This window comes from Oryctolagus cuniculus, chromosome 3 (assembly GCF_051225735.1).
Source record: "Oryctolagus cuniculus isolate XC-2025 breed Fujian yellow rabbit chromosome 3, ASM5122573v1, whole genome shotgun sequence".
In the NCBI taxonomy this organism is placed as follows: Eukaryota; Metazoa; Chordata; class Mammalia; order Lagomorpha; family Leporidae; genus Oryctolagus; species Oryctolagus cuniculus.
The window spans coordinates 99,537,308-99,552,633 of NC_142869.1; the positions used below are offsets into that span (position 1 = coordinate 99,537,308).

At 38.8% G+C, this 15,326-nt stretch overlaps 1 protein-coding gene across 9 annotated transcripts in view; it reads right to left on the bottom strand.

The window, feature by feature from the left end:
* The window catches only part of KYNU (kynureninase), a 226,249-nt gene that overhangs the window by 90,805 nt on the left and 120,118 nt on the right, over positions 1–15,326 (bottom strand). The window contains exon 9 of one of the 9 annotated variants that reach the window (XM_089329244.1): positions 9,126–15,299. The exons of the other annotated variants lie outside the window; for them this stretch is intronic. Within the exon in view, the coding sequence (XP_089185370.1) occupies positions 15,282–15,299 (18 nt within the window). The 3' untranslated portion in view covers positions 9,126–15,281. Of the gene's footprint in view, positions 1–9,125; positions 15,300–15,326 lie in introns of those variants that run through there. 9 annotated transcript variants of the gene reach the window in all.

The window sequence follows — 15,326 nt, forward strand, 5'->3', positions numbered from 1 at the left end:
GAAATAGATATATAAACTGGTATTTTAACCCATTAGGCCAAATGCCCACTCCTCAGGTGCAATTTTACTGTATAAGCTACTTAACTCAGATATATTATTTTTTAAAGTGAAGTATCTTGGGCAAACATAGCTAACATACGTTCAAAATCTCTTAAACAAGGCGCATCGGGGTATTTTGGCCTTGTCTTCTTCACTATCACGTTTTCTATTCTGTGGAGAAATAATGCACACAGAGCCTTGGTGAAAGTTCAAGCAGAAGAGGTAACTCACCATCAAGTTTGATTCCTTATTTTTTTTAGTAAAATGAAATATAGACTGGTACAGCTGAAGCTTTTTTCCTTCTGTATCAAACTGACTTTTGAATGTTATTAATGTGATTGCTCTTTCTTTTTTCAAAATTTTATTGAAGTTTACAACTTTCATGTATCTCCTCTATACACAGATTTAGGAACATAGTGATACTCCCCACGTTACCCTCACTCCAGCCTACTAAAAGCAAAAAAAATCTGAATTATGAAAACTTTTAGTAAGTAATTATGAGTAAAAAACTGTAATCGTACAGGATGCAATACTTATGGCTCTACACAGGGCTGATACTCAGCCAGTTTGTGTTGGTGTGCTCATATTTAAACTAGATCAGTCATCCTATACCACCCGAATAACTGCCATGGGTGCAGGGAGCTTCTTGCCAGGGGCGCCTGTGGACATCCGTGAACATCAGCATCCCAGTGTTCAGTGTGAGGTGCTGGCCCTGACTCCAGGGGGTGAAATGAAGCCCTTTCCAGGGCTGCTACCACTCTTGTTGATGAGTTATAGATGCCCACATGTTCCTTCATGTCTATGGTAGGTAGTAGCTGTTCTCCTTTTGATCTTCTGACTATGGAAACTGAAGCTTCCATACCATACCAACTAAATCTTTAGGTGTTTTGAATATCATGCCTTGTTTTGTACAAAACTAAATGGGAACAATCTAAGGACTCTAATATCATAACTTTAGACAATATTACTTTTAAAATAAAAGGTGTGGTATGAAATCTTAGGAAAATTATTTCCAAAAAAAGTTACGGGGAGGTGTTGTTGCATGTACATGTAAGTTGATCAACTCTATATAGATTTATGAACAACCAATTATAGCTTGGCTAGTTAACTCTTCTCTTGTGTTTCTCAAATATATTCATGGTTAGGGGTTCTTACAACAGGAGTCACTGTGCACTTACTCCTCATGTAGGATCTCTGTCCTTAACATGCTGTACACTGAGGCTTAATGCTATAACGAGTACTCAAACAGTATATTTCACTTTGTGTTTCTATGGGGGTGCAAACGACTGAAATCTTTACTTAATGTACACTAAACTGATCTTCTGTAAAAAAAAAAAAAAAAAAAAAAAAAGAAATTATCAATTCCCAACTTGACTCTCACTGGGATTAAACATGGCAATAGGTCTGATCTGATTTCATCATCATTTAAAAAAAAATCATCTATTATTTTTCACTTTATGTTTCTGTGTGGGAGCAAACTGTTGAAATACTTACTTAAGGTATACTAAGCTGATCTTCTGTATATTAAGATAATCGAAAATGAATCTTGATGTGAATGGAAGGGGAGAGGGAGTGGGAAAGGGGAGGGTTGTGGGTGGGAGGGACGGTATGGGGGGGGGAAGCCATTGTAACACATGAGTCGTACTTTGGAAATTTATATTCATTAAATAAAAGATTAAAAAAAAATAGTATTTGAGTAAGATGATAATAGACAGGAAGAGGAGGATGAAAGCTAGTAGGGTTCCATGCCAGTCTTGGAACATTTTATTTTCCAAAATTCATTCAAGTGTCATGATTCAAAAGCACACATAGATGCTCAGTCAAAAACAAGAACAGGGGTGGGTGTCATGGCACAGTGTCTTAACTCACTACTTAGGATACACCCCATATTGGAATGTCTGAGACTGATTCCTGCTTCAGCTTCCAGTCAGCTTTCTGCTAATGTGCACCCTGAGATGCAGCAGATAATTGCTGTAGCTGGATTCTTGCTACCCAGGTGAGAAACCTAGACGAAGTTCCTGGCCGCTGGCTTTGGCCTGGCTCAGGACGAGCTGTCATGGCCATTTGAGGAGTCAACCAGTAGACAGAAGGTTTTTTCTTCACTCCCACCCCTCAAACTGGCTTCCTTTTTACTTGGCATTCTGCCTTGCAATACCTAAAAACACAAAAGCATCAAGACTAAATTAGCTTTGGTCTTTAAAAATCTTTTTCACCTTTCTTGTCTTTTTCTTCCAACTCTCTTTTCAGGAACTAAGCACCATTTTGTGTGTTAACGTGCCATTATTTCTTTGCAAAATTCTTTTGAAAATAATAGATAACAGCTATCTACTGTTTTATACAGTGTTAAGTCTTCACTTATTTATATCAGTAGTTCAATGAGAATAGTAGGTTTTCACTATTAAGTATAAAGCTATACAAAATGAAAGCAGACAAATAAAATGGATCAAGAGTCATTTTTCCAAGTGAAACTTCAAGGAAATTTTAGAAAGCAAGTAGCATGACAACCAGAATCAAAGCTTAAATTTTCTCTAGGGCAGAACTCAAATGCTATTCAACATTATTTTAATACTAAGGCTCTATGGATAATACATCAGACCAAAAAATAAATAAATAAAAATCAGCATATGTGAGGCAGAAAAAAATCCACACAAATCCATCTATGTTGCAAAATACCGATATTGATGTTCAGCAGCAAACATAAACAAGAGCTAGGAAAATTAGCCAAAATTTTTACTGTCCAAAATTTTGACCAATTGCACTAATGTAAAGTCAAACCATTTCAAATATATTCTTTGTCAAATGTTATTTTTAAATATACATAAAAGGAAAAAGAGAACTTACTCTACACAATTTGTTTAAAACAACTCCCATTGTCCAACATTTGTTGATTAATGGTATTTATTTAGAGATGTGTATACAAATGAGACTAAAGGCCCTGATGAAGTGAATGTTGTTCTCTGATACCCATGTGAGCTGCTGCAGGGATGTTGAATAGTATAAAAATACTGGGGGAAGAGTGTTTCTAGAGAGTTTAATTGTAAAAGTAACAAGTCCAATAAAGGAGTGTTTTGAATTAAAAAAAAAAAGTTTCTTTTAGGAAAGGTTATACACACAAATTAAAGAAATCCTTGAACTAACATGAGTTACTTTAACTTGGTAAAAAAAATATTTAAAAGCTCTTGTTGGGATTAAAGGATAAGCTAAAAAATGAAGATGAAATTCATCCGGAAAGATTCACTTACTTGTCAACCTGTACAAATGAGAATAACACAGTTCCAGCATTTTTTTTAACTTATTAAGCCATATTTATTCACATCACACCATACCCTGATATTTTTTCTAAGTGTAGTAGCTTACAGTTGTAGTTGCTCTGAATGAAAATATGAAGGAAGTGTCCTGTGGAAAGTAAACAGCAGGGGATGGGATGTCGGGGATAAGGGAGTGGACACAAGAGATCCAAGGAACTTGTCCTTGGAGGAGGGTCCTGGGTTCCTGAATAGGATGCTGAACCTTCACTCCTGTGTTGGCGATGCACAAACCATCACAGTTGTGGAGGGCCTTCCTGGACTTCATTAATTCAAGAGCATGTAGCCTTCACTTTTCTTTTCAAATTAGTATGTAACCCATGTCATTCTTTGTTTAGATTCCAGAAGTCTTTCAATTGGTATGATTTACACAGCAAGGCAGTTAGTCTGTGGGGAAAACTGGCCAAGCAGAACATGGCACTATAGCTATTTCTCCTAATTATGTGAATAGATGTCAAAGGGAAATGATAGCTTCTGAGTTTCAGTGGGAATTGCTATCCTAAACCATCTGAATGCTCCTCTTGAGCCAATGCACGTTATCTGATTTTGGCCCAACCTTAAGGCTAAATGAATTGGTGGGAAAAAAAGCATACTTTTTGTGGTGTTATGCTGAGTTGTTTTTTTCAAGAATGACCATGGATCTGTCCTTTCCTTTGTCAAGCATTAACAGACTCTATAGCAAGAGTCAGAAACATCCAGCCCCCAGACTGTATAAGTCCTGTGAAATCATTTGGACTGGCAGGACTCGAAATTCAATACATTTATAGCAGGTGAATATTTAAATTGATAATTAGGTATGGCCTGTAAATGATGTTATAAATATCCAAATGGGCCTTGGCAGAAAAAATGTTTCTCACCCCTGAATTCTAAAGAAACTTTTTATTTTTTGTCTCTATGTCCTATCTGATTCTGAGATCTTTAAAGCAGAGATTAAAGGGTTTTTCCTTGTCTCAGTTTTTTCTCTTCCCACTGCCTGTCATAAAATGTGAAGTCAATATTTATTTGGAAAAATGAAGGCGTTCCTTTTCTTCTAAATTTTTATTTATTTGAAAAGCAGGAAACAGCAATATGCCCACTGATTCACTCCCCAAATACCTGGAAAAACCAAAGGCTGGGCCTGGCTGAAGCCAGGAGCTCAAAATTTAATCCATGTCTTCCATGTGGATGGCAGGGATTCAACTACTTGAGCCATCACCTGTTGTTCCACACTAGCAAGAAGTTGGAATCAGGAGCAGAACAGGGACTTGAATACAGGCATTCCAAAATGGGATGCAGAAGTCCCAAACAGCATCTTAACCACTGAGACAAACTTCCACTCTAAATGAAGTTTCCCAGGAATACTGTATACCTCAGCTACCATTAAGATTTCCAGGAATTTCCTGCTGTGACCCTCTCTAGTATCATTTAGCTTGATTCCTAGTCATAAAGAGGCATGAAAACTCTTTAAACGAGAGGGAGAGCTCCTACAGTCTTCCAGAAAGGCACAGAGGAGATGCTGGCAGGAATGCCAATAGGGTCACTGTAGCTGGGAGATGTTACCAACAGCACAGCTGTCTGAGAATTCTACTGGGAGGACAGTTCCAAGGGCTAGGATCTTGGGCCTTTCTCATGATGGTTTGAGGCTCTAGCATTGCTGAACGCTAGGTCTGAACAGAATCTGACTAGAAAACACTTCTGGTTCCTTGATGTAAAGGAGCAAAGCATACATTATGCATTTTCAATATTGTCAATAGAGAAAATGGAACTAATCAACTATGGAGACAGAGATCTTAAAAAAAATCCCAAGACAAGAAATGATCACGAAAAGATGTTAGTATCTATTTCCTTTGACTTGTGCGAACACTCAGACCTCTTTGCATTGCATAATTAGTTTTTGTTTTGTTTTGTTTTTTGAGGCAAAGTGGACAGTGAGAGAGAGAGACAGGGAGAAAGGTCTTCCTTTGCCTTTGGTTCACCCTCCAAATGGCCACTGCGGCCGGCGTGCTGCGGCCAGCGCACCGCGCCAATCCAAAGGCAGGAGCCAGGTGCTTCTCCTGGTCTCCCATGGGGTGCAGGGCCCAAGCACTTGGGCCATCCTCCACTGCACTCCCTGGCCACAGCAGAGAGGTGGCCTGGAAGAGGGGCAACCGGGACAGAATCTGGCACCCCGACTGGGACTAGAACCCGGTGTGCCAGCGCCGCAAGGCAGAGGATTAGCCTAGTGAGCCACGGCGCCGGCCGCATAATTAGTTTTATATGTAGAAGCAGACAATGCAGTGAAAAGTGAACATTGGTATGAGCCATAGCTAGACTCCAATTTTAGCCTTTACCAAATGATTAAGTCACCTTGCACAAGGGATAACATCTCTCAGACTCAGTTTTCTTGATTGTGCCATGATGAAAACTTGTTAGGGTTGCTGGGAAATTGGAAATATTGCTTGTCAAGTGCTGGAACATAGAAAGCTATCACATTTGTACAAAATGTTATTTGAGAAATAATAGGCATTGTTTTAGAACTATTTTCTTTATTTTTTTTTTTTTTCTTTTGACAGGCATAGTGGACAGTGAGAGAGAGACAGAGGGAAAGGTCTTCCTTTTTTCTGTTGGTTCACCCCGCAATGGCCGCTGCGGCTGGCGCGCTGCGGCTGGCGCCCCACACTGATTTGAAGCCAGGAGCCAGGGCCCAAGGACTTGGGCCATCCTCCACTGCACTCCCAGGCCACAGCAGAGAGCTGGCCTGGAAGAGGGGCAACCGGGACAGAATCTGGCGCCCCAACTGGGACTAGAACCCAGTATGCCAGCACCGCAGGCAGAGGATTAGCCTATTGAGCCTGGCGCCAGCCTAGAACTATTTTCTTAAAGTAGACATTGATGAAACTGGCAAATACAGAGATAAGAAAAATGCAGATAGGAGAAGGGGTGTATTTTGCTAATGAAATTTAAAGAAAATGTGCCATGAGAACATATGAGGTGGAGCTGATAGCTACATGGAGACTGAAAATGAATGCTGAGAGAAAGGAAAAGTAAACCAACATGGAGACTCTAAGGCACTGAGTAATTTATAGGTGAGAACTTCCTCCCATCTAATGAAGTCTACAGCAGCACTTGAAAAGTTAATGGGAAATGCAATTAAAATAAAGTTTATTTTGGGGCAAATAATTTTGAAATATATGCATAATTTTTCACATAATGTACATTCTATGAACTTTCTAAAGACCCATAGATGCTTTAAAGAACAAATTTCAAGTTTCAGTTTGTTTTTTTTTTTATTTGAAAGGTAGAGTTACATGGAGACAGGGAGAAAGAGAGAGATCTTCCATCATTCACTCTCCAAATGGCTGCAACAGCCAGGGCTGGGCCTGGCTGAAGACAGGCACCTCTGCCAGGTTTGCAACATGGGTGCAGGGGCCCAAGCACCTGGCCATCATCTACTGATTTCCCAGATGCATTAGCAGGGAGCTGGATCAGAAGTGGAGCCGCTGGAACTGGAAAAGGAATTCATTTGGGATGCTGGCACTGTAGGCAGCTTAACCAATTGAGTCACAGTGCAGGCCCCTCAGTTGTTTCCTTTACCAGAAATAAATAATGATGGTCTTTTTGCATTACTGAAATAATGATTATAAAGCCAGGAATAATGAAACTAATTCAGTAGCACTATTCTCTTCTACAGTCTTTCTCCACTTGGCAAGAATCACACACAAAAAGTTTGTTTGATTTATTTCAGAGACCTGTGATAGGGAAAAATAGCTTAAAGGTAATTTTTCAAGCTTAATTTAGTTAATTTAATATTTGATGACTTAATGGAATGGCTTGCATGTCCTAAGAGTGTCAAGGAATGGAAATAGAACTTGAAAAAAGAATTTAAATATTTACAAAAATTATCTTGATTTTTAGAGCAATTAGCCAATTAAAAGTAATTCTGTAGAAATTTCTGAAACCTAACTGAAAAGTGATTGCTGTTAAATATAAGAGTGGGAATAAGAGAGGGAAGAGATGTATAATTCAGGACATGCTCAAGCTGACTTACCTCAAACGGTAGAGTTAGAAACATACCAGGGGATTCCAATTCAATCCCATCAAGGTGGCATGTACTAATGCCATCTCACTAGTCCCAGTGATCAATTTCTGTTCACAATTGATCATAATGATAGGACTAAGAACCAAAGGGATCACATAAACAAGAATAGTGTCTGCAAATACTAGCTGATAGAATCAAAAAGGGAGAGAATGATCCAACATGGGAAGTGAGATACACAGCAGATCCATAGAATGGCAAATGTCCTAAACAGCACTCTGGCCTCAGAATCAGCCCTTAAGGCATGAGGATCCGGCTGAAAAGCCCATGAGAGTATTTCAGGCATGGAAAGCCAAGACACTCTGGAAACAAACAAACAAACAAAACAAACAAAAAAACCCTAAATGAAAGAACTCTGTGAGTGAGATCCCAGTGGCAAGAACGGGGCATCAAAGAAGGAGGTACCTTTCTCTGAAGGGAGGAGAGAACTTCCACTTTGACCATGGCCTTGTCTAAATATGATCAAAGTCAGTGAACTCAGGGGGCTTCCATAGCCTTGGCAGCTCATGACAAGAGCCTAGGTTGATTACTGATACCATAAACAAGAGTGTCAATTTGTTAAGTCAACAACAGGAGTCACTGTGCACTTACTCCTCATGTAGGATCTCTGTCCTTAATGTGCTGTACATTGAGATTTAATGCTATAACTAGTACTCAAACAGTATTTTTCACTTTATGTTTCTGTGTGGGAGCAAACTGTTGAAATCTTTACTTAATGTATGCTAAACTGATCTTCTGTATATAAAGAGAAACAAAAATGAATCTTGATGTGAATGGAAGGGGAGAGGGAGTGGGAAAGGGGAGGGTTGCAGGTGGGAGGGACGTTATGGGGGGGAAGCCATTGTAATCCATAAGCCGTTCTTTGGATAGTTATATTCATTAAATAAAAGTTAAAACAAAAGAAATTTCTGATGCTATTTAAATGAGAACACTGTTGCAATACTGTGATCCATCAAATTAGCCTGATCTCTATTGCTGAGGTACATACCCTTATCTATCCATTGTCCTAACAGGAATATATTTAAACAACTGGGAGTGTGCATTTTGAATAACAATTAAGATGATTCTTGGGAGGTCCACATGTCATGTTGGCATGGCTGGGTCAAGTCTCAGCTCCACTCTGATTCAAGCTTTCCACAATGAGAACCGGAGGTAGTAGGTTGTACTTAGGCCCTTGCCACCCATATGGTACACCAAAATTGAATTCCCCACTCATGGCTTCAGCCTGAATCAGTTACAGGAATTTGGGTAGTGAATGAGTAGATGCCAGATATCTCTGTCCATTGGTCTGTCTCTCCCTCTTTCTATCTTTCAAATAAAGTTAATGAAATAATTTTTAAAAAGTTAAATTCTGGGGGCTGGTGCTGTGGCATAGTGGGTAAAGCAGCCACCTGCGGTGTTGGCATCCCATATGGACACCAGTTTGAGACCCGGCTGCTCCACTCCGATCCAACTCTGCTGTGGCCTGGAAAAGCAGTGGAAGTTGGCCCAAATGCTTGGGCCCCTGCACCTGCCTGGGAGACCTGGAGGAAACTCCTGGCTCCTGGCTCCTGGCTTCAGATCAGTGCAGCTCCGGCCATTGCAACCACCTGGGGGGTGAACCAACAGATGGAAGATACCTCTCTCTCTCTCTCTTTCTTTCTCTCTCTCTTTGCTTCTCCTCTCTTTCTGTGTAACTCTCAAATAAAAAAATCTTTAAAAAAAAGTTAAATTATGCTCAAAGTACTATAATAAATCTGTGGTGTTCATGATGTTCATCCTCAGTCACTGAGCACTTGACTGACATAAGCTTCCTAAGTCTGAGAGTTCAAATAGTCAAAACAGACAGTTCAAAATGTGGTCCAACAATACCTTTGTCAGCATGCTACAAAAATATAATGGGAAGATAGATTTATCCTGACACAGAGGCACAAGAAAATTCAGATGATAAAAGTCAAATATTTCACCTTGGTTTTCTACAAGAGTCAGTCAGATAATATATGACTTGGGCTTGTATGATATGCATCACACTACCATTCATTTTAAAATCGCAATGTAGGTATGACTATAAGAAGTTTTGCTACTTGTGACTATTTCAGTATCAAGGATAGTATGTAGGTACAGGAGTTGTATGGAAGGGGTTAAACTCCATATAAGGTGAAAGACTATAACTCAGCCTTGATCTTTGTTACTCTTCTGGAATGGTGCTCCAATATTCCCAAACTTCCAATTTTTCAGAAGACACTTGGCATGAGGAGTTTTGAGATAAAATTCTGCGGGGAAATTAGGCACAGGAGGTAATTCAAAGATGGAGCCCAAAGGAATTAAGGTGGACAGAACCCAAAGTTGTTTACCACTAAAGCTAATTGGCCACGGAACATCAGGGGAAGTGACAACTGATGTCGAGTGTACAGACATTTGGCTAGTCCTATAAAAATCGCCTCATAAAATGACTGTTTAAGTGATTGGTTGGTCCTTATGCCCGGCCCCAATGACTCTGCAGTTTTGTGCTTTAAAAGGCTTTGTTATGTGTGCAATAAACGTGTTCTTGCTTGACTTGGCTCCCTGCTGCGTCTGATTGCCTCCGGGATAGTGAGGCTGGGAAATGGGCAAATGGCATGCTTACCTTTCCTGGGGCCCAGTCCATCCTCGTACAGGTAGACTAAAACCATGCAAAATTCCTTGGATCTTTATTACTGTCATGTGATTAAAACTTTAAAATACAGCATATTTGCTAAAACAGTGAGAGCTACACAAACAGAAACCTACAGATTAAAACCTGTAAAACAGAAAGTGTTTGGGTCCAGTACAAGTTAAGCCATCGCTTAGTACACTAGCATCCTATATGGACAGTGGTTGAGATCCAGCTGCTCCATTTCTAATCCAGGTCCCTGCTAATGCACCAAGGAAAGCAGTGGAAGATGGCCTTAACACTTGGGCCCCTGCCACCCATGTGAGAAATCCAGATGAATCTCCTGGTGTAGGCCTGGCCCAGCACTGGCCATGGCAGCAATTTGGGGAGTAGATGGAAGTTCTGTATGTGTTTGTGTGTGTGTGTGTGTGTGTGTTCTTCTCTCTTTGTAACTCTCCCTTTTAAATACATAGATATATCTAAAAAAAAAAAGGTAGTGTATGAGTTAGGGTGCTGACATAGAAAATCTTCACCTGTGAGAATTTCAGGTAAAGGGAAAGCTAAGAACAGAAACATGAATCTAGAAAGTATGACCTCTGGGCATGGAATATATACAAGCTTGGGTTGAGCTGACACTTATGTTACATAAAGTAGAGCAGTGGAAAATATAATGCTATAATTATGTGTAGATTCTAAGTAATTTATGTCTATATTAAATCAAAATAAACTTTTTTTGGTTCTATTCTACAAATCATGGAAGAATGATGGTCATCACTTGGGAAAATCATAACGTTGGGGATTTGTATTAGTGATATGTAGACCCCATAAAATATCCCCAGTGAAGTGCAGCTAACTTCTCAGGTGCATGGTGACTCTTAACTTGTCTATCTTGGTAGTAGGTATTTTAAAGCAACTGTTAATTCATCTAATACATGGCATTAAATGGAGACAGTCCAACTGAGATATGAACTGAAAGAATGCTTTCCCAGTGGATATCTTCCTAATGATTACTGTGTGAATCTGAAGTTAACTTCTCAAACAAATTTGCTTTCTGAAAATATTTACCCTCACAGTCAATTTGACATTACTGCATACAAGTCTATGGGATAATTCTTGAAGACATCTCTCTTAAATTCATTTCCTTGAAGTCGTATTTTTCAGAAAATATGATAGCTATCTTTGCCAACTATTGTCCATAGGATAGATTATCTTCTATGAAAATGAACATTTTCTCTTTAGCTCAATAACTCTTTGATATTGACATCCTTAATCCTGTTTATATAATTTACTTTATGAAGGAAGTGGATACTGAAGAATGATGTAGAGGAAAATCTCTCCCATTCTATTGAGGATTATTTTCTCGCAAAGTCTTCTGGAATCTTTGTTACCATGAGACAGGACCTTTCCTTTATACTCTTATGGAGGTTATCAAGTATTTAGAAGTATGTACATACCACGTTGGAACACTTACATTTTTTCAGCTTAAGACATAAAGGAAATTTTCTTAGTTAGTTAAGGGTCATGGAAAATAGAATATCTGAGACAATAAATCCTAGATAAGTGTTTTATAAAATGCCTATCACCCACAAAGAAAATAAAACCCTGTAAATTCAGTATTTCCCTTTGGAGGCTCTGGATGTATCTGTTAGGCCAATGAGTGGGCCTAGATGAAGAGAAGTAGCTATCCCTCATGGCTTTGATTTCAGTGGTTGCCGAAGCACAAATCCTCATTGACAGGAGACTTGATTTTTCTCAGATCTGTAAACCTAAAGCAACATTGGAGTCTAGACTCCTCTTCAATTGAAGAGTAATCATACTTTTTCACATGATTCATTTCATCAAAATCTTAAATGAAACAAATATACACAATGAAGTTTTCTTAGAAACAGCTGAAAAATCTCAGATTATTAGGCAGTAATCCTGACCAACATATTTTGACATTGGTTTTAGGTTCCCATCTAGATGGATTCAAGACTCCAGATGGTTTATTGCACATCTTAATAGAATGCTTATCTACTATTCACAAAGTGTACAGGCCAATTACATCTAAAATTTATATCATTTCCCCCTTTGTCCAAGCATTGGCCCAAGTTCCTTAATAAACACTTTTTTATGAGCAGATGCAGCACACGTTTTATTACCTAAGGACATATATGTCAAGTAATCCACAGGAGCTCCAAACTGACATTTGATTTCTTATGTTTATACAAAACCTGTCTTGAGGGAATGGGAAAAAATAAGAATTATCTCTTGAGAGATCAAAAAGCATTTTGTGCAGTATAAAATGAATCTGTTCCCTGGTACTCTCATCTTTTGTTTGATAGAAAGTTCTAAAATTCCTATCAAGATAGTATAGATGTATCATCACATTTATCCCTTCTTGTGCCATTCAAATCCATTCTTATCACTGAGGACAAAAGAAGTGAAAACAGAACATATCAACAATCTTTCTAAATTTTAAAATAAAGGTTTTCCTTTAAAGACTTTAAATGGCTTTCCATGAGTCTTCGAGAAGCTATGTCTTTGTTGGCCCTTCTTTATCTGGCTGTTGCCTATCTTGTAGACTCAATTCTTGCCCTTATTTTCTGAAATTCTACAATAAAAATATACTGCAATAGTTATTTCCTCACAATCCTATCAATGTTTAAATTTCTAGAATGGCCCTCATAATGCAGCCAGCCCCCTAGAGGAAATTGTTATCTTGTTAACTTCTACTCATATTTCTGTAATTGGATCTGATCTCATCTTCTCTAAGAAGGTCACCCTAACACTCCAGGGTAAATTAAGTGTTCCTATTTGGAACTCCATTTTTATAATTTATGACTCAAATATTGACTGAAAGATGGATCCAAATGCATGCTTGCTATACTTCAGAGAATACAGACATGATTCTTCTTATGCACTAATGATAAGATTTTACTGGGTGAACAGACAAGTGACTTTAATAGAAAAATGACTCTAATCTCTACAATTTCTAGTAGAGGTGGCTTAATATTGAACTTCTCATATTAAATTTCTATAAAAGAGGTTAATTTTTATGCATTAAAATTCACACATCATGCCAACTTATATTAAACACAAAAGTGTATGCTACTCATTTTTTCCAGCTAATTCTTTGTTCATGTCTTCATATCTCATGAGAGTGTTACTGATGGAACAAGGACATAAGCCTCAGCCATTTTAGGTTTCTTGTTACCCCTGCCTTCTTTTATGAGACCAGTTCAGTCTCACATCCTGTATTGTTCCCCATTCCAACACTGCATTCTTCCCCAGGTTTGGAAGCCAGTGGGCCAAACATGAAGAACCAGTATGGAGAAGCTCATCTCTTCCTACTGCCCCCCACAGCCCCACCTCTGGCCCACTTAAGAAATAAAAGGGCCCAGCCTGCTGGGGTCAGGGCCTCTGCCACATATTAGGTCTGTGAGCATGATGGCAGTTGGTCAACCTCTGCAGATTTATTTTCTCTGAATAAATTTGGTCTGGCTGTGAGTTCATATTCTGTCTCTGTTTTGTGCCTCTTTTCCTTACATTTTGGTGCCCTGTGTGAGGAGGCACCAATGTGCACTCTTCTAACAGTTACTATTTTTTGTTTTATTAATTCGTTAGAGTTAACTCCCAATTTTCAGGGCTTGGAGCATCACAGACAAGCTTCCTGCAGAAATGTGGGGGCTTGATTTATTATTTGTAGTCTAGAAGAATCTCAAATATATTTTGAAGAACAATTTTGGTCTTTTCTGAAGATAAGTGGATGTTTCATTGATCTGACTATTCATGTGTGACCACTCATATGTCATTTCAGGTACTTCTGATTTCATTAAGTGATATCTTGATTCACATCTCTACTCCTCTCTTAAATAATTACCTAATTTTTACACATATTGTTTGATGTATAATTGTGATCATTATTTATTAATAATTTTAGCTGCAATGCCTGGATCTAAGAAATGTTTGCACTCAAACTAACAAGCACCTCTCATCTTATTGTGCCCCACTTCACTGCATTCCACAGATATGTACTAATAATAATGTGTAGCAGCACTACATGGAGTGACTCTACCACCAATTTAATTGTTAATTGTTTCCCAACAATTTAATTGTTACCATTTTGTAGCAATAAAGTATTTCTAACTAAGTGCTATTGCACATTTCATTGACCACACTACAGTGTAAATGTAACTTTGATATGCTCTGGGGAGCCAAAATAGTTATGTGACTATTGTGATATAGAATTTATTGCTGTGGTCTCTAACCAAACTCATACTGTCTCCAAGGTATGCCTGTAAAAACTGCTACATGACAATAGTGGTTGGTAAATTAAAGTGAGAGTTTGCAGAATTTGATTTTTTAAGCTACCATTGCATTTCTTTCTTTTTTTTTTTTTTTATTTGACAGATAGAGTTAGACAGTGAGAGAGAGAGAGACAGAGAAAGGTCTTCCTTTCGTTGGTTCATCCCCTAAATGGACACTACGGCCAGAGCTGCGGCGATCCGAAGCTAGGAGCCAGGTGCTTCCTCTGGTTTCTCTTGTGGATGTAGGGGCCCAAGCACTTGGGCCATCCTCCACTGCCTTCCTAGGCCATAGCAGAGAGCTTGGACTGGAAGAGGAGCAACCAGGAACTATCGCATTTCAATTTTCAGTAGGTTAAATGAAAACAAACACACTAGCATCCACATACACTAAAATATTCAAAAGATTTGAGAAACAGAGAATCAGCCATTCTTTCATTCAACAAATATGAGAGTACTTCAAAATGTCATACAAAGATGGAATTTTAAGAAGTCTAAAGGACTTTTTTATGGTTATTATTCCATGAATTCCCAAGTAATAACTTCCAGCAACTCAGGCTACTATTCATTGTTTCTCACCAACTGGGCTTCTCTCAGTGGAGCTGGCTGGCACTCCTGTTGGAGCCCAAGTGCCTTTCTCTTTGGCTTCCTTCTTTTCCTGACTAATTTTTTTCACAAGTTTCAGGAAGCTATCTAGGCTCTTAGAGTTCTTGATATGCTTAATAGGCATATTAATTATCTTGACAAGCATCTTGTCCTCGAATTGTTTGTTCACAGCAGCACCAACAGCATGTGAGTAACCACGTAGACTCTTCCAATGTTAACACCTAGGGTCATTCCTTTTTGAACAGTACCCATTCACTTCATGTCCACAATATCACCTTTCTTGTAGATTGAGTTGCATGTGGTCAAAGGAACCACTCCATATTCTCTAAAAAGACTAGTGAATGTGTGATAGAAGTTGCTCCTCTTTCCCTTTGTGTTCCTCATTTTGGCGACTGGTTCTGGCCAAAAGACAGAAAAATGGAATT